Consider the following 19,486-nt stretch of genomic DNA (forward strand, 5'->3'; position numbering starts at 1 on the left):
ATATTAACCAGTTTATTAGACCTTATCTTTCTTTATTTTCTTTAATACATGTGGGCTATGACAATGAGAAACAGCCTATCACTGAGGATATTATTCTGAGGTACAAGTAATTGTTTAAATTTAAAAATTAAGCCTAACATCAGTATTTCTGAGGTATTTCTGCTTTAGTGCTATCAGAATTTATGACATTGATTAAAAACACCAGGGGTAAATATCACCAAGTCTGAACTATGATTTCTTTGTATATAGAAAAGATTTTAAAATAACTCACCTTGGACTTGATGAGGAAACTATGGAAACGGTGTTAAGTAAGTTAGTGGGGTTTTGTATTAAAGATGCAGGGAACAGGTACTGGTTTCTCCTCCATTATTAATTAGCTGTGTGATGTTGGGCTAGTCACTTAATCTCTGTGGGTCTTATTTGCTGATATCTATAAAAATAGATGAAGTAGCTCTCTGAAGGTGAGAGGTAGGAGGGACATCTGAACTTTTGAAACCTCAGATGTATTACTCAGATTGACTTTATGTTGTCTATATGAGATTGAAGCCTTTAGTTTCCAATCTAACTCTTGGTCCGGTTACTTTTTCTTAAGGTTCTCTGTCCCCCCACCCCTTTTTTTTTTGGCAACATGTGGAGAGGTCAGAGATTAGGCAGACTGTAAAGCTAATTATTAAACAGAAACTTTTACAATTGAATATTAAAATAAGTAACTCAAATAGCACTGTACTTTTACAGTCTCTTTTCTGAAATATTTTATAAAGAATGTATATATAAGATGTAACTTTTTTAAATACTAAGAAAACATTTTTAGCAATGCTTTTTATTTCTATACTTAAAGTTTAGAAATAGTTATTTTAATAAAGAATTATTTCCTGTGATGGGGTGCCTGGGTGTCTCAGTCGATTAAGCATCTTCCTTCAGCTCAGGTCATGATTCCAGGGTCCTGGGATCCAGTCCTGCATCTGGCTCCCTGCTCAGTGGAGAGTCTGCTTCGCCCTCTCCCTCTCCCTCCCCCTGCTTCTGCTCTCTCTCTCTCAGATAAATAAACTCTTAAAAAAAAAATGGTGTATTTTAAAAAAAAGAATTATTTCCTGTGAACTAAAAAGTAAAATTTACAGTAGTACATTTGGAACTGCAGTTTTTAAACACCTTTTTTGGTTTTGTTTCTTTTTTTTTTTTTAAAGATTTTATTTATTTATTTGAGAGAGAGAATGAGATAGAGAGAGCATGAGAGTGGGGAGGGTCAGAGGGAGAAGCAGACTCTCTGCTGAGCAGGGAGCCCGATGCGGGACTCGATCCCGGGACTCCAGGATCATGACCTGAGCTGAAGGCAGTCGCTTAACCAACTGAGCCACCCAGGTGCCCCTTGGTTTTGTTTCTTTTGCCTTTTCCCTCCCCCCCACCCCCCAGAGAAAGAAGCTTATTGTGTCTGTATTTTACAGACTTGTACACTACTTGGATTTTGTTTACCTTTTTAGTCCGTAATTATTCTTGTTTTTGTTACTGTGAACATGAGGTTTTAACAGTCCTACAAAAGTAGTTTGTCGCATCTTCCAAATGCTTTGAAGGCTACTACCACCTATCCCCTGCTTCCAATGGGAAAATTATGGTGGAAATCATACTCATGGTTAATCCAGTACAGATTTTGTCTCTGATAGAGGCATCAAGCATGTACTTCAAGTGTTTGATTCAAGAAATCAGCCTCTGAAGATAGGGATAATATCCTGAAGTGTCCTTTCCTTGAAATAATCTATATTAGATCTCTGTCTTCCTTTATTCACCTTTTGGGATAGCATGGTCCATTAATTTATTACTTACTACTGAAGTATTGCTTTCTTTAATTTATTCTAGGTTCATCTCCGTCTCAAGTTGAAGGGGATACATCTTTATGAGGGAATTTTGTGATACTTAAATGTGCCTACACCCGAAGGGTCTGCTTGAGTTAGTTTCTTCTAATGTGATAGCATTTTAATATTTTAGCTTTATTTTCTGGATCATCTATGGTTCTCCTATGTCTTGTGAGATGTGACCAGCGTAGGACACGCTATTCTCAATGTGAATTCACTATGAATGTGGATAAGAGTAGGAAATTTCCTTCTTAGTACATTCCTTAATTTCCCATATTATGTTGATCCTTGCATTACCTTCTCTTAAAAATAGTTGCAGGTTCCTGGGGCGCCTGGGTGGCCCAGTCAGTTAAGCGTCTGACCTTTGATTTAGGCTCAGGTCATAATCTCAAGGGTCATGAGATCAAGCTTCACGTTGGGCTCTGCACTCAGCAGGGAGTCTGCTTCTCTCCTCCCTTCCTCTGCCCCTTGCCTTGCTCACATGCACGCACTCTCTCTTAAATAAATAAATCTAAAAAAAAAAAAAAGAAAGAAATTGTTGTAGGTTTCTTACTATCTTCCAATTAATATTTAGTGCTTATCATCTCTAATATTTTACGTAACATTTCTCTGTATCTATTAGTAACACTTTCCTATATCAAGACCCACCTTCTATATTCTATTCTATATTCTATCAGTTATTTAATGACTTGGAGAAGTTTGTGTCATTAACTACACCTGGAAATTTCATTTGTGTACTCCTTCTCCTAGTTTATAAGATTTTAAAGTGATTCCTAGTTCAAATCCTTGGGGATATTCATTGTTTGTTTTTACTTTATTTCTGTCTTGAAATAATTTCTTTATAACTTTCTTCAATTCAAGGTAATTCAACTTCCTAAATCATGTTTGATGTGGAAGTACAGTTAACAATAACTTATTTTTCTTGGTTTTCTTGAAGGTTTATTTTTTTTTTAAAAAAACTGATTGCTTAATCAGACATGTTTTCCTTTTATAGCTATCATGTTGATTTCCTCTCAGTGAATTTATAATGAGCTTCCTAAGACTTAAATTTTATCTCCTGTATGAACTAACAATGTTTAAAATATAAATCTTTTTAGTGTAGGTTGAGGGGAAGGAGGGTGGTATCTGTGCATCTTATATATATTTTGAACTAAAGGTTTTATTTTACCTTTAATATATTATTTTAATTGAATTTCTTTATCACTTAATAATCAATTAATTTAGTAAGTTAAAAAAATTCCAGGTTTGCTTTTATTTCTTCCCTAGAATCTCTTTTTTTCCCTAAAAAGATAACACAAATAGTATACTGGAATCTTGTTTCAACTATATACTTTTTTTATGGAAAAATAAACTGAGATTTAAAGAGATTAAATAACTTGCCCAAATTCACTAAGCAAGGAGTAATAGAGTGGGGCTTTTGGAATCTAAAACTGTTATTTAACCACTCTGCTGCATTTCTTCAGTTTAGAGCAAAAGATGTGAAAGGGCACAATCTTGGGCATAGTGGTTGACCATATAAAACCAAAGTGAAGGGCTGGTATCTTAAGATAAGATAGATAGCACTACAGAAATCATAGAATATTGTTTGAATTTAAAAGAAAGAATAGAATATTTTTATTCTTGAAGACTGATGAATATAGTCTATGGTGAGATTTCAAAAGCTGTTTGAGGTATTTTTAATTAAATGTCATCAGAACATATTTGATTACCAATTTCATGTGACTTATACATTTTGTGCTACTATATTTTCTCTTTATCAAATTTACCATAATATAGCCATAATTTTATTTCTAGGTGGTAGGCCTGTACCGATTATGTGGTTCGGCAGCAGTCAAGAAAGAACTTCGAGAGGCTTTTGAGAGAGATAGCAAAGCTGTTGGTCTGTGTGAAAACCAGTACCCAGATATAAATGTAATAACAGGTAATAAATATTTTTTATTCTATGTACATATTCTGGAAAGACTACATCTGTAGGAAGAGGAATTGAAATACTATTTTGTAGCCCAAATTGAATTGGGTTTTATTCTGAAGTCTTGCTTTTTTTCCTTCACAAACATTACTGTGTTATTTTCTGTGGGGAGGTACCAAGATATGGTCCCTGCCCTCAAACAGCCAACAAATATTGAGGGGGTTAGGGGTGGGAGTAAGACCTACATTAAATTACCTATACTAGGTAGCAGAAGGGAAATGTAGCAGAGTACATTTTCTTCGTAGAGGGATAAATAAAACACCATTAGAGTTCAGTTTGATTGGAGCTTAGGTCATGTAAAGGGCATTGACTATCTGGGTAGAGAATTCAGATTTATTTAGTAGGCAGAGGGGACCCATCAAAGATTTTTGAGCAGGGGAGTGAAATCTTTAGAGATAATCTTCTAATCTGGCAACTCTGTGTGATGGATTGGAATTAGAAGAAATCAGAAGACAGAAAACCAGTTAGGAAGGCTTGGCAGTAGTCCCAGCTGAAGGAGTCTCATAGCAGTAACAACAGGAAGGAATAGAGCTGAAAGGATATGAAGAAAGAGAGGGCCCAGATAAGCATGACTTAGACACCTGGTTGATTGGGTACCATTTGGAGAAGCTAAAAAGCTGAGAGGAGAGCTACTGCTTTTGGTGGAGAAATGTAAAGAAAGATTATGAATTGGGTTTCTTTTCAAACATATATTGAATTTGAGGTACTAGTTTGAGATCTATGTAAGTATATCAGGCAAAGTAGAAAGTACAGCTAAGGAGAGGATGTAGTAAAATTTACCAAGTGGTGAATATAATCCAGTGTATAGCACTAATACTCCTGAGACATGGGGGTGGAAAATGGCAATGTGAGGGTCATTGACATGTAGTTGTAATTAATGCCTTGCGATTGTCCATAAAGTTTGAAAAGACAAGGGCTTTGAGGATCTCCAAACTTTGGAGGCATGCAAAGAAAGATCCAGCTAAAGAGGTTGAGAGGAAAGGAGTCAGAAAGTTTGGGAAACAAAAGACAACAGAGTTTAAGGAAAGGTGTGAGGCAGTGTCATTTGATGGAGGGATCATAGAAGATGAGAACAGAAATAAGGCCTTTGAATTTGGCCATTATAAGATTGTTCATAACTAATGGATATCTTCAGGGACTATTGGCTTATAATTCTATGTTTGTTTTTGTTGTTGTTTTACTTTTTATTAGCAAGGTTTTGAAGTATATACAAAAGTAGAGAGAATACTATGATAAACCCTCTTTATCCATCACCCGGCTTCCATAATCAACACATGACCAAACCTGTCTCTTTTATACCCTTCATTTGATTCTCCCCTAGACATGGATTATTTTGAAGTATATCTTGGATATCATATCCATTCACCTATAAATGCTTTGGTATGTATCTCCAGATCTTCTGTGTTATTTTGATAGTTCTCTCTACTGTTAACTACCATTTTTTTTTATGCTGTAATATTGTTTATTTATCTCTAAGGTTCACCTTGCACATATTAAAGAGATTTTTGTTGGTTGGAATCCTTTAAAACTTACTTTTAGGATTGAGGCTTTTCATATAGCTGAGGTTCTCAATCTCTGAACTCTGAATGACTGTATTTTCATAGTATTTAATATTTACTCTTAGATCATCAAAACTTTGATCCCAACCATTTTAAAAGAGACAACAAACCAAGGCACTTTTTCTTTCTTATAAATTTTAGCAAATCAGAAATATTGGATACCTTTATTTTTGTAAAGGAAGAAAGTTTATCCTTTCTTTCTATGAAAAAAAATGGATCACATCTACAAAAAAAGTAGAATTTTCCCCTTAATAATATGTAATTAAAATCAGCAAAGGACCCATTTTATGAATTCATTAAAGGAAATTTTATAAATAGCAATTCCCAGGAAATTACACTCTATAACCAAATGAAATGAGATTTTACCTTGGTGGGGCATTATCTTAGAAATAAAAGTAAAATAAATAAAAATAAAAATCGTGTCAAATATGTAAAAATTAAAAAGATGAATGATGTGGTTTAATTTGATTATTTGCTATGACAAGATCCTTAGAAATTTGTAGCATATGCAGATGATATGAATAATAGGCCATTGAATGAATATTAAATTTATAGCATTCTTTTCTAAAATTGAGAGTTTCCAGGGGCGCCTGGGTGGCTCAGTTGGGTAAGCGACTGCCTTCAGCTCAGGTCATGATCCCAGGGTCCTGGGATCGAGCCCCGCATCGGGCTCCCTGCTCAGCGGGGAGCCTGCTTCTCCCTCTCCCACTCCCCCTGCTTGTGTTCCCTCTCTCGCTGTCTCTCTCTGTCAATTAAATAAATAAATAAAATCTTAAAAAAAAATAAATAAAATTGAGAGTTTCCATAATTTATGAATTGGGTATTTTTTGGCTCTATTCATCGTACTCTTCCATTTCAGGAAAGCTGGTTTTTTTTTTTCTTGTTTTGTTTTTGTTTAAGATTTATTTATTTATTTTAGAGAGAGAGCGTGCAGATGGGGTGAAGAGAAAGTGAGAAAGGGGAGAGAGAATCCCAAGCCAACTCCACACTGGGCATGGATCCTGACGCAGGGCTCGGTCCCAGGACCCCAAGATCACTACCCGAGCCAAAACCAAGAGTCTGATGCTTAACCAACTATGCCGCCCAGGTGCCCCAGGAAAGCTGTTTTTAAAAGAATCTAGAACTATTTTCTTTCTTGATAAAGAACAAGTGAAATGATTTAAAATTGAGAAATGTCATTGAAATTACAATAAATTATACACAGGGCCTCATTATGTCTCAAAAGAAAGGATATTATTGATTTGGGGGATTGGCCAGTAATGATGTTGCCTCATGTGTTTGTTCCATGTGAACTCACATTTCTAAGTATACTTTGAAATATAATTAACAGTTCAGTAGTTCTAAAAAATGAGCTATTAATAAAGTGAATAGAGTTTACTCATAGTTTAATGTGTTCTTAGTAGTTGGTTTGTCTGGAACACAGAATGAAGTGCTCCAGACAAACCAGATTTTTCAATGAAGTGCAAAATTTAAGGTACGAAATCTATTCATAGTTGTTTATGGAGCTTATTTATCAAAGGAACAAGAAGAAATGAGAAAAGTAAAAATATTTATCATTTAGTGATTATTAGAAAAGAACAAGCCTCCTGCAGAGGAAAATTCAATTTGAATGTGTCTGCCTTATGTAAAATAGACTTCATATTTCAGTATTAAACCATCGATACCTAAGTTCAGTACTTAAACGTATATTTGACCATGACTTTTTCTGATTTTAATTCTTTTTAAATTATTCATTCTTTTATTTTCCCTCAAAAGAAAACTTGGTCGGAAATAAACCCAAAATTATCTTTAAAACATTAATAATTTTCTTCATTTATGCATATTAAATATACATTTTCCCTACCATATGTATTGTATGTTCTCTGATCTCTGGCACATTAACTTTCAAATTATTTCTGTTTTTCCTTACCTGGATTGAACATAGACATCTAAACTGTATAAACACTAAGGAATGCAAAACACTGAGGAATGGTTATAGAAGTAGCAATTGAAATATACTGAGGCAGTGAAAGCCATTTGATCTGAGTAACATCTGCGGAGTGTGACCAAAGCAAACAGGAAGTTCAGAAAGAGTAGGTGAGGTAGGGTGGGGTAGGTTAATGGACTTAAAAAATTAATTATGAGGAATTCTTAATCTCAGGAAACAAACTGAGGGTTGCTGGAGTGGTGGGGGGTGGGAGGGATGGGGTGGTTGGGTGATGGACATTGGGGATGGTATGTGCTAAGGTGAGCGCTGTGAATTGTGTAAGACTGTTGAATCACAGACCTGTACCTCTGAAACAAATAATATATTATATGTTGAAAAAAAAAAAAAGATAGTAGGAAGGGAAAAATGAAGGGGGGGAAATCGGAGGGGGAGACGAACCATGAGAGACTATGGACTCTGAGAAACAAACAGGGTTCTAGAGGGGAGGGGGTGGGGGGATGGGTTAACCTGGTGATAGGTATTAAAGAGGGTACGTATTGAATGGAGCACTGGGTGTTATATGCAAACAATGAATTGTGGAACACTATGTCAAAAACTAATGATGTAATGTATGGTGATTAACATAACATGATAAAATAAAATTTAAAAAATTAATTTATAGAATTAACTTCCAGAAATGTCAGTGATTCTATGTTCAAATCTATCTACTCTAATGTATCTTTATTATCTATAGAAGTTTCACCTGAGAAGGAATGATTCTCAGGGTCCTGTAGTTGTATTTTCAGTATTCTGGTTCTGGTGAGTTAATTTTTTGTTATAGTAGGTGCTGATAGAGGATAAGGGCACCTTCCCAGGGGACAGTGTCTCACTTGAAGAATGAGGTTATTTAGTATATTAATCTTCATAGTCCTGCAGTTGCTAGTAGAAAAATGGTATCCACTCATCTAACCATCATATACTGAATGCTTACTATACACTAGACACTTTGCTAAGGCATTTGGAATACAACAATGTGTAAGAGATAATCTCTGCCCTCAAGAATACTAGTCTAAGGGGGAAGACAGATAAGAGACAGCTGATTATAATATATGAGGAGGAACACCTAACTAAAATTGTGGGAAAATTAGGGAGAACTTGGTGGGGAAGGTGACTCCTCAGCTAACTTAAAAGGTGAACTGGACTTAGCCAGCAAGGGAGAGCAATCTATTAGCAAAAACTTGGAGATGGCAAGCCATATGACTTGCAGTACTTGCTAAAGAGGAAAGCATCAGGCAGGTGAATGGTGAGAGAGAGCTGGAATGCCCTCTCAGACTGAAACCCAGACCTGGCAATGAGGGTCATTTGGAAACAGCAGAGTTAGAACATGATCATTTTCATTTTTCTCTCTATTTCTTTCTATCTTTTTCTTCCCTCCCTCCCTCCCAAGTTAGTTGGATGAGTTTCCATGTACTAAGTTTTATAATAGCACTTCCACATTACAGACGTAGAGGTAGCTAGGAGGGCTAAAAGGAAGGTATGGAGATGGTGATCTACTAACTCTTTGAGGTGAATATGTGTAATTCTATAGTGACTTTTTTTAATTTTTTTTATTTTTTTTTTAAAGACTTTATTTATTTATTTGAGACAGAGAGAATGAGAGAGACAGAGAGCACATGAGAGGGGGGAGGGTCAGAGGGAGAAGCAGGCTCCCTGCCGAGCAGGGAGCCCGATGCGGGACTTGATCGTGGGACTCCAGGATCATGATCTGAGCCGAAGGCAGTCGCTTAACCAACTGAGCCACCCAGGCGCCCCTATAGTGACTTTTTAAATTATTATTCCCTTGTATTTAACAAAAAACAAAACTTAAAAAATCGTTCATTTGTGTTGCAGTGCTAAAGGGTAAATAAAAGATTATTTGTTTTGGTATTTTTCTCCAAAACCAGAGGTTTAAACTTAACACTGTACATTCCTGGGGTACTGGTGTGATGGTGGCTGTAGAAATCAAAGTAAGAAACCCAGAGGACAAGGGGAGTCTATGCGTAGGAATAACTAGAATCCACTTAGTCACTTATCCTTCTCTATCTAGAAATTAATTGGTTTATTTACTATTTATTGAACATTTACTATATGCCAGGCATTCTTCTAGGCACCAGGGACAAGTGAACAAGATGAACAGTATCTTAGTCCTTATGTATGTATTCTAGTGGGGGAAGAGAGAATCAGTAATCAATCAAATGAATAGTGAGATATAGTAACTTATGAGTGATAACTAGGACATTGGGAATGATACTGATTGAAAATAGTAGTCATCTTGGTGAATCCTGTGGCTAGGGGGTCAGGGAAGAAAGTTCATCTGAGAAGTGCCTTTTGAGCTAAGATCTGTATAATACAGAGTTAACCATTGGAAGGTCTGGGGCCAGAGTTCTAGGTAGAGAGAACAGAGTGATTTTGCTAAGTGAGATTAATAAAATACAGATACTACAAACCAGTCTTTGAGAGGTAGAAGTAGTTTTAGTTATTAGAATGCTTTTTTTTTTTTTTTTTTTTTAGTGTGATGATACCTGTTATTCTGGGGATGAGTAGAATTTTCCTGTGTAGTTGGTCCTTGTGCCTGAATGAAGGTGAGACGCATATGGTTTCACAGTAATCTAACTATTAGAGAGTAGCTTAAGAGATGTAGCCAGAACCAGTTCTTTATTTACCTATAATTGCCTGCATTTTCTTCAAGTACATGATAAAAGACTTACTGTGTTGCACTAAATAAATTTCTCCATGTAAGTTTTCCCCAAGTTTCCCTTTAGCCGTTCCTGTGGCAGTAAAGATTGTCACCACAAACTTATCTTAAAGTTTTTATGTCCTCAGAGTGTTTGAAAGATGTTAAGAAGGCAATATGGCTTAAGATACTCCAGTCTGTCACTAAGTTTTTGGGATAAGGTCATATAGCTAATGTCTAGATTGATGGGTAGTTAACATAGTATATGTCACAACATAGTATAAATACCTCTTCTCTGTATCATTTTATGAAATCTTTTGATTATTTTTCCAATGAACTCTTTGTCTACATATAGAAAAGGAGCTATAACTTTCACTTCATTGAACATAATGTACATTGAGCATTCTTAACTGCTTAGTATTTGTTAGTAATAATTCTCCCTTATTTGCCCTCAAATTATAGTGAAGTAAGTAATCTTGAACTTGGATTAATATAAAATTCCATTTATATTAATTGTTTAGTATATTATATAAAGGATAATGATATTTGAAATAAGTATTTTACTAAGCTATAAAGTTATCTTTTCTGGAGATCTTTTAGGTTTTAATTTAATTTAATTGCTTTATAGGGCAAGTCGCAAACTACCAGGGCATATTAAATTTTGTTAGAACTAACAAGTCGTGCTTTGTTAAGGAACACATATGGAATCTTTTTTTTTTTTTTTAATCATGCCCTAGAGGGTTGGTAGTGTCTTTATTTGGCAACTACAGGAAATTGCATTTTCACTTTCTAAATCTAACTCAATGGTCCTCTTTACACCAAATGTTCCTATTCATTGTAGATAGGTTTAGACTGCAAAACTAATGATGGTAGTAAAAAAAAAAAAATCACATAATATAACTTAAGAAATGGGAATTTCTCATGTCTACTGTGTATAAAATGCTTTATTATCATCAGTATACATTTAACATGTATTGATTGTTATGATATGCCAAGCTCTTTATATATATCGTATTTCTTTATGTATATCAAAGAAGAAGTTTGGTCAGTAATCTCTTGGTTTACCAATGCTATTTCCAGATTATCTTTTCACTGTTGAGTGGAAACTTATGCTCTCCTGAGGAATAAAGCTCTCTTGAGGCTCATGGCACCACCACCTCTATCTTTCCTATTTAACATCTGCAGAACTCTTGGGCATTCCCATTTATTCAGTGAACACTGGGATATCTCACCAATGGTTGTATTTCCAACTGAAGTCCTGCCTTTGTCCTAAGTGATTTTACTATGCAAATGACCCATCCAGAATCTGTTAAAAAACAATTCTCTTTCCATTGAACTGTATAGAAATACAGTTGATTTTTATATATTGATCTTGTACTTTGCTAAACTCATTTATTAGTTCTATTATTTTAGTGGATTCCTTAGGATTTTCTATATATAAGATTATGTTATCTTCAAATAGAGATACTTTTACTTCTCTTTTTCCAAGATGGATCCTTCTTATTTCTTTTTCTTGCCTAGTTGCCCTGGCTAGAACCTCCAGTATATGTTGAACAGCAGTGGCAAGAGTGAACATCCTTGTCTTGTTCTTGATTTTAGGAGAAAAGCATTTAGTTTTGACCATTAGTTATGATGTTAACTGAATTTTTCATAGATTCCCTTTAGCAAGTTGAGGAAGTTCCTTCCTATTCCAAGTTTGTTTGGTATTTTTATCATGAAAGTGTGTTCAGTGACTTTTATGAGTCTATTGAAATGATCATGTGGTTTATGTTCTTTATTTTATTGATACAGTATATTACATTAATTGGTTTTCAGATGTTAAGCCAACCCTTGCATTCCTGAGATTAATCCCACTTAGTCATGATGTTGTTTCTTCTTCTCCTCCTCCTTCTTCTATTGCTGGATTTAGTGTGCTAGCATTTGTTGAGGAATTTTGTGTCTGTATTCCTAAAAGATATTGGTCTGTAGTTTTCTTGTGATGTCTTTATCTGGTTTTGGTATCACGGTAATACTGGCCTTTCTACTCTGATCTTTATAGTTTCCTTTCTTCTACTCACTTTGAGTATAATTTGCTCCTTTTTTTTTTTTCCTATTTTCTATTTTCTATTTTCTTTTTTTTTTTTAAAGATTTTATTTATTTATTTGAGAGAGAGAGAGAATGAGAGACAGAGAGCACGAGAGGGAAGAGGGTCAGAGGGAGAAGCAAACTCCCCACCAAGCAGGGAGTCCGATGTGGGACTCGATCCCGGGACTCCAGAATCATGACCTGAGCCGAAGGCAGTCGCTTAACCAACTGAGCCACCAAGGCGCCCTATTTTCTATTTTCTTAAGATAGAAACCCAAGCCATTGATTTGGGACCTTCCTTCTTTTCTAATGTAGACACTTAGTCCTATAGATTTCCCTCTAAACTCTGCTTTAACCTCATCCCACAAATTTTGATGTGTTGTGTTTTCATTTTCACTTAATTCAAACACGTTCTGATTCTCCTTTTTCTTGTTTGATTCATGAGTTATTTAGAAGTATCTTGGTTTGTGTCAAAATATTTAGGGAATTTTCCAGATATTTAAAATTATTAATTTCTCATTTAATTCCATTATAATTATAGCACATACTTCGTGTGACTTGAATCTTGTTTGTTTTTTTTTAAGATTTTATTTATTTATTATGAGAGAGAGGGAGAGAGTGAGTGAGTGAGAGAGAGAGCACGAACGGGGCAGGGAGGGGCAGATGGAAAGGGATAAGCAGACTCCTTGCTGAGCAGGGAGCCCGATGTGGGGCTCAATCTTAGGACCCTGGGATCATGACCTAAGACGAAGGTAGACGCTTAACCAACTGAGCCACCCAGGTGCCCCATCTTTTTGTATTTATTTAAACTTACTTTAACATCAAGGACATGCTCTTCTGTGGTGAATGTTTTCATTTGAACCTTTGCGAAGAATGTGTTCTGGTGTTTTGGAATGTAATATGCTATAATTACCAATGCACTCAGGTTGATTAATAATGTTTCAGTCCTCCATGTCTTTATGTGTATTCTTTCTTCTTGTTAAGAGAGGCATGTTGAAATCTTCAGCTATGATTGTGGTTTTGACTCACCCATCTCCTACCTCCCCCTTTCCTTTAAAGACTTCAATTACACATGTATTAGGTCACTTGTGTTTGTTTTACAGCTCACCTATATTCTGTTCGTTTTTTCCAGTCTTTTTCTTTTTCAAACTCTTTGTTTAATTTTAGATTATTTCTATTGCTGTGTCTTCAAGTCATTAATCTTCTCTGCTAATATTAATTTCATCCATTATATTTTTAATCTCTGATATTTTAGTTTTCACTATTAGAAGTTTGACCGTTTTTTCATACCTTCTGTCTCTACCTAGCATGTTCAGTCTTTCTTCTAGCTTCATGAATATATGAAATACCATATAATAACTGTTTCAATGTCCTATCATCTATGTCATTTATGGGTTGGTTCACGATTGATTTTCCTCCTCATTATAGATCATATTTGCCTGCTTCTTTATATACATTGTAACTTTTTGTTAGATGTCAGATGTTGTGAATTTTATCTTCTTTGGTGCTGGGTATTTTTTTTTTTTATCCTTTTAGACACTTCTGGGCTTTGTTCTGGTATGCAGTTAGGTTACTTGGGAACAGTTTATTTTTAGTTGTGCTTGTAAGTAGAATGAGAGCAGCTTTTAAACAAGGCATCTCTTTTTCTATTTCTTTTTCTTTCTTTCTTTTTTTTTTTTTACTTATTTATTTGAGACAGAGAGAATGAGAGAGAGAGCACATGAGAGGGGGGAGGGTCAGAGGGAGAAGCAGGTTCCTTGCTGAGCAGGGAGCCCGATGCGGGACTCGATCCAGGGACTCCAGGATCATGACCTGAGCCAAAGGCAGTTGCTTAACCAACTGAGCCACCCAGGCGCCCCTCTTTTTCTACTTCTTTGATCCACTACTGAAGCAAAACCCTTCTGTGTACTCGTATTAGTTTCCTATGGCTGCCATAACAAAGTTCCATAAGCTAGATGGTTAAAACAACAGGAATTTATTGCCTCATGATTCTGGAGGCTGGAAGTCTGAAATCAAGATGTCAGCAGGGCCCTGCTCCCTCTGAAACCTGTAGAGAAATTCTTCCCTGCTTCATCATAGCTTTTGGTGATTTGCTGGCAATCTTTGGCATTCCTTAACTTTATAGATACATCACTGCAATCCTCTGTCTTCACAAGGTGTTCTTTACATCCTCTTCCATTTTTGTATATCTATCTCTGTGTCCAGATTCCCCTTTTATAAGAACACCAGTCATATTATATTAGGACCCACCCTAATGACCTCATTTTAATTTGATTATCTCTGTAAATATCCAAACAAGACCACATTCTGAGGTACTGGGGACTAAGACTTAAATATATTTAAGATTTAAATATATTTTCTTTGTGGGAGACATAATTCAACCTATAACAGTACTCTACCCAAATCTCATGAGTTACGAAGTTTTTCCACTCTGGTTGCTTAGGACAGGATTTACTGCCTGCCAGTGTAAGCTCCTGAAATTGTTCCCTCTAATCTTTTTGGGCAGTTCTTTCTCCAGCTTTCGTTCGTTTCCTCACCTGCACATGCTGATCAGTGCCAGATAGAAACTCAGGGGGGTTTGGCAGTATCCAGCCTTTTTTCTGGACAGCTGTCTACTCTCTAATACTGTCCTTCAAGCTCTAGCTGCTTTGCTCTCCTTAGACTTCTGGCTTCCTCTCCTCAACTTAGCTAGACTTACTAGCTACCTGTATTTGCACCTCCTCACTGTGACCTAGAAAGGCTTTCAGGCAGTAAGCTGAGGCAGTTATGGGCACACTGCATTAGTTTTCCATCCCTTAGGGATATCCTTCGTTGCCTGATGTCCAGTGTGTTGAACATAGTTTTGTTTTGTTTCTAGATATTTTATCTGGTGTTGCCAGTTGTTTCAGGCAGGAAGTTAAATTTTGTCCACATTACTCCATGTTGGCTGGAACAACTGGTCTGTTTTTCTAGCCTGTATCTGAGTTCCTGATTGCTACTAGAAAAAAATCACACAAGGGTATATCTTGATACTAGTATAAATTCATGGACTTCAGAATTAACTGGGCTTTCAGTGGTGTCTGCTAATAAATATGTTCTTATCTCTCCAACCCCCCTTCTCTCATTCTCCAGAGTGTCTTTACTATTTTCTCACTCCTCAAATCTCACTTTTACCCGTATCACTCTTAGCTGATGACCCTGCCTCCTAACTTCATGGAGGAAATAGAAGCCATCAGAGAGGAACCTCATCTACGTGTGACCCAGCCTGCCAACATGCTTTCTTTGGCATACATCCTTGCCACTTTTCCACTCCCTTTTCTGTAAGAGTGTAGAAATTATCTTCCTCACATTTTGGACTAATTTTAATTCCCTCATGTGTTCTCAGGAGTCTCTTCTTCTTTCCTTTTTGGGAATTTTGCTCAACTTATTCCTGTCTCTTGGACCTTGAAAACCATTTTAATATCTTCTTTATATTAGCATTTAAATGTTCAAGTCTCTTTCATCTTAAAAAAAAAAAAATCCCTACTTTGATCCTGCTTCTCCCCTTCCCACTCATCTATAGTTATCACCTTCTCTCAAAGACAGATTTCTGAAGCAGATTGCCTACCTTTCTTCTCTTTCTCTAATTCTTTAACATCCATTTACTTCCTAACCAAATGCAACCTGACTTCTGTGTCCTTTATTCCCCTGAAGCTGTGCTTACCAAGGTTGCTGACTTCTTTGTCTGGTGGACATTTTTTGATCCTTGTCTTAAATTATCTCATGTTTCTTATACCTAGTTACAAAAACTGCAACCTTAGAATCACAACAGGAATTTGTTAAAAATACAAGGACATGAGCCCTGACCCCTGGGGATTATGATTTAGTAGGGCTGGCATGGGGCTCTGGAATGTTTTTTTTTTTTTTTTTAAGTTCTACAGGTTATTTCAGTGTGCAGCCAAGTTTGAGAAACACTGTGCTCCATAGTACTTAACATGGTTCTTATCTAACCTGCTTATTGTTGGCTATCAGTTGATACTGTAAACCTTTTCTTTTTTTTTTTTATTTAAAGATTTTTATTTATTTATTTGAGAGAGAGAGAGAATGAGAGACAGCATGAGAGGGAGGAGGGCCAGAGGGAGAAGCAGACTCCCTGCCAAGCAGGGAGCCCGATGCGGGACTCGATCCCGGGACTCCAGGATCATGACCTGAGCCGAAGGCAGTCGCTTAACCGACTGAGCCACCCAGGCGCCCTGTAAACCTTTTCTTGAAACATTCTTTTCTTGACTTCCTTGGCAGTGTACTCGCCAGTCTTCCCTTAGCCTCTTCTTACCACCCATACTTCTTTAGTCCTCTTTGGAAAGTCCTCTTCCTGATGACCCCTTAAAAGCTGGTGTTCTTCAGGGCCTTCTCACATCATCTGCCTCCCTGATCATCTCAGCTATTCCTAAGCTCTGTTATCATCTTTAATCATTTTTAAGTTGATCATTCTCAGGGTCTCCAACCATTTCTTTCCTGAGCCTCAGATATTTATATCCAGCAACCTTGAATGTCCCATAGATACTTTATGCTGAATATATTCAAAATGAAACTTCTTTCTATCCCCTATTCCCCCCTTTTAAAAGTATAGCACTATCCACCTAGATGCTCAAGCTCCAAACCTAGGAAACATCCTTACCCCTCCTTTTCCCTCGAAATCACAAATGCATTTTAGATTTAGTGATCCTGTTTTGGGAGTTTATTCTATAGACATACCTGCATACATACAAGTAATAGTATGCAAGGCTATTCATTGTAGCATGTTTTAGAATAACAAAAGATTAGAAACAACCGAAGTATTCCATCTGTAGTGACTGCCTAGATAAAATTCTAGAACATTCATACTTTGGAATACTGTGATGTACTCCACTTTTAAAAATCTTATGGCATAGTAGGAAGATGTGATTCTAGTTTATTCAAACAGATACTTTAATCCAGGCTTCTCTTTGGATACAACACCGAAAATCTACAAAGCAATATAAGGAAGAATACTCAGTTTCTCATCAGTAAATAAACAAATGACAAAACAAGGTCTGCTCTCTTAACAACTTCCAAATATACAATACAGTATTTTTAATTATAGTCACCATGCTGTACATGGGCCATTGTATTCTTTAACTTTCAAAAGTCTAGAAAATCAAGATTCATGTAATTGGAATAATTTATAATTAATATTAGTGTGCCTTGTTTTCTCAACTTTTGTTTCACATGTATTTAAGGAGGGCCAGAATCAATAGAGTATATGTACCATGAATTGCTTACTTTATGAATAACAAACCTAATATGTATGATCATTGGAAATTATGTGTGTGCATTTTTAGCATGCTTTCAAAACAAGAAGTCAATTACTGAAGCAATTTATAAGATTACAAAATGCTAGTGTTTTGTTCTAATAAGTTTTTGTTGTTATTTTTATTATTTTCAGAATATTAAAGTTTGGCTATAACAATACTTTAAAAAAATTCAGTTTTTTAATTTTATTCTGAAGACCAACTGCTGTCTCTCTGTCTTTGTTTTCTAAAGGCGTTCTTAAGGACTATCTAAGAGAACTTCCTTCTCCCCTGATAACAAAGCAGCTTTATGAGGCTGTATTAGACGCAATGGCAAAAAATCCTTTGAAAATGTCGTCAAGAGGATGTGAGAATGACCCAAGTGACTCTAAGGACACTGTTGACCTGCTTGATTGTCTTCCTGATGTTGAGAAGGTAAACATATGTGGTATACCTTTTTCCCTAAAAGCCAGCTAATGAATATATACTTAGCTCCAGTGCTACAAATAATTGTACAGGTATTTCGTATTTGTGGCACTACGACTTTAAGCTCTGCCTTTACTAAAGTCTCCTTAAACAACATACATTTAAAAACTGCTTCTTAAACAGAATAAATCTAGATAACAGTTTTATCTTTTCTGTGTATAATTTTAGTTTAGGCACAGGTATCTCCCATACATTTTTTAAAAAGTATGATTACCTTATTATTAAAATAATACATGTTTATTATAGAAAAATTGGGAAGATATAGAAAAGAATGGAAAATTGCAATTATCAATATCCAAAGGCAACAATTAACATATTAGTTTATTTCCTTTTAGTATTTAAAGAATATGGTAACTGTTTCATGTATGTGGCTTAGCCTCAAGACTTAAACAACCCTCACCACCACCATTTCTTTCCTTCTTGCCTCTTCCCATTTGCCGCCTCCTCACAGTCTAAATCTTGAGATCAGTATCTTCAGGCATGCCTGCAGAGCAGATAGTAGGATAGCTGGGTCTGCAGAACAGTCTTAGCCTAACTTTAGCTGTTGTTCCTTAGAACAAAAGGGAGAATAAGGGTGATATGGCTGGGCTTGTCCAGATGAGGCCGACTTTACCTGTATTTTTTATCATGTGAGGGTAGAAAGGGCATATATAGAAATTTTTAAAAAAATATTTTATTTGAGAGAAAGAGAGAGAGAGGGAGAGAGCACAAGGGGGGGAGGGGCAGAGGGAGAGAGAGAAGCAGACTCCCTGCTTAGCAGGGAGCCAAACTTGGGGCTTGAACCTGGGACCCTGGGATCATGACCTCAGCCAAAGGCAGACGCTTAACGACTGAGCCACCCAGGCACCCAAACATATAGAAATGCTAAGCCCCAAAACTTCATTCACCAGTTTACTGTAGTCTTTTGAACATCCTGTGCTCACTCCAATTAGATTAGCAATTACTACTCCTTTGGGTGGGAAGAGGGGAACAGCTACAAAGAGGTAGGCAGCAGCAGAAGGGTGGGGTGAAGGGATAGAGATATTCCTTCTTTGATAAAAAGTAAAATTGTGTCATTTTACTTAATAAGTGAAGAAATGAGTATCCAGGTATTTAAACACTTATCCAAATTATATAGCTTTTTATGAGTGTTGTAGTCTGTTATCTGAATTTAGGCCTTTCAGGCCCTAAAGCTCATACGATTGGCGTCCTTTTTAAAAGGCTTCATAATATCCCATTGAGTGAACTTGACATAATTTGTCACTATTCTCTTTTGTATAATATTTAGGTTTTGAACCTATTTGTATATATTTGTATGCAGAGATTTCTTTTCAGTTAGAATTACGTATTTAGAATAGAATCTCAGAGTGGAATTGTTGATTTAAATGATGTGAACATTTAAAGGTTCTTAATACATCTTCATGTTACTTTTCAAGAGGGGCACAACAATTACATTTTTTAGCTCGTCTTTGTAGACAAAAAAATATTTTTTTATTTTAAGTTGTATTTCTTGGCTTGCAATTGAGATTAAACCTACGATATTTAATCGGAGATGGTTGTGTGTGTGTGTGTGTGTGTGTGTTTTCACAGCACAATATGCTGAAACTAGCCTTAAGATGTCAATGAATGTAGGGTCCCACTTATGTTAGGAAATGCATAGTGAATGGAGAAAAGGGACAGATACTTATTACTTAC

The 19,486-nt window shown here is 36.0% G+C and overlaps 1 protein-coding gene across 5 annotated transcripts in view; it reads left to right on the top strand.

Annotated features, from left to right (window-relative positions):
* Nucleotides 1-19,486, top strand: part of SYDE2 (synapse defective Rho GTPase homolog 2) — a 47,934-nt gene that overhangs the window by 20,143 nt on the left and 8,305 nt on the right. For all 5 annotated transcript variants that reach the window (XR_004681622.1, XM_035018142.1, XM_035018141.1 and 2 more), the window contains exons 4-5: nt 3,642-3,768; nt 17,580-17,761. Coding sequence is in view for 4 of the 5 variants with exons in the window: in XM_035018142.1 (XP_034874033.1) it covers nt 3,642-3,768; nt 17,580-17,761 (309 nt within the window). In the remaining variant the exon portion in view is untranslated. The remainder of the gene's footprint in view (nt 1-3,641; nt 3,769-17,579; nt 17,762-19,486) is intronic.

Source organism: Mirounga leonina, unplaced genomic scaffold (genome assembly GCF_011800145.1).
Source record: "Mirounga leonina isolate KUSES-001 unplaced genomic scaffold, KU_Mleo_1.0 Mir_173, whole genome shotgun sequence".
Taxonomy (NCBI): Eukaryota; Metazoa; Chordata; class Mammalia; order Carnivora; family Phocidae; genus Mirounga; species Mirounga leonina.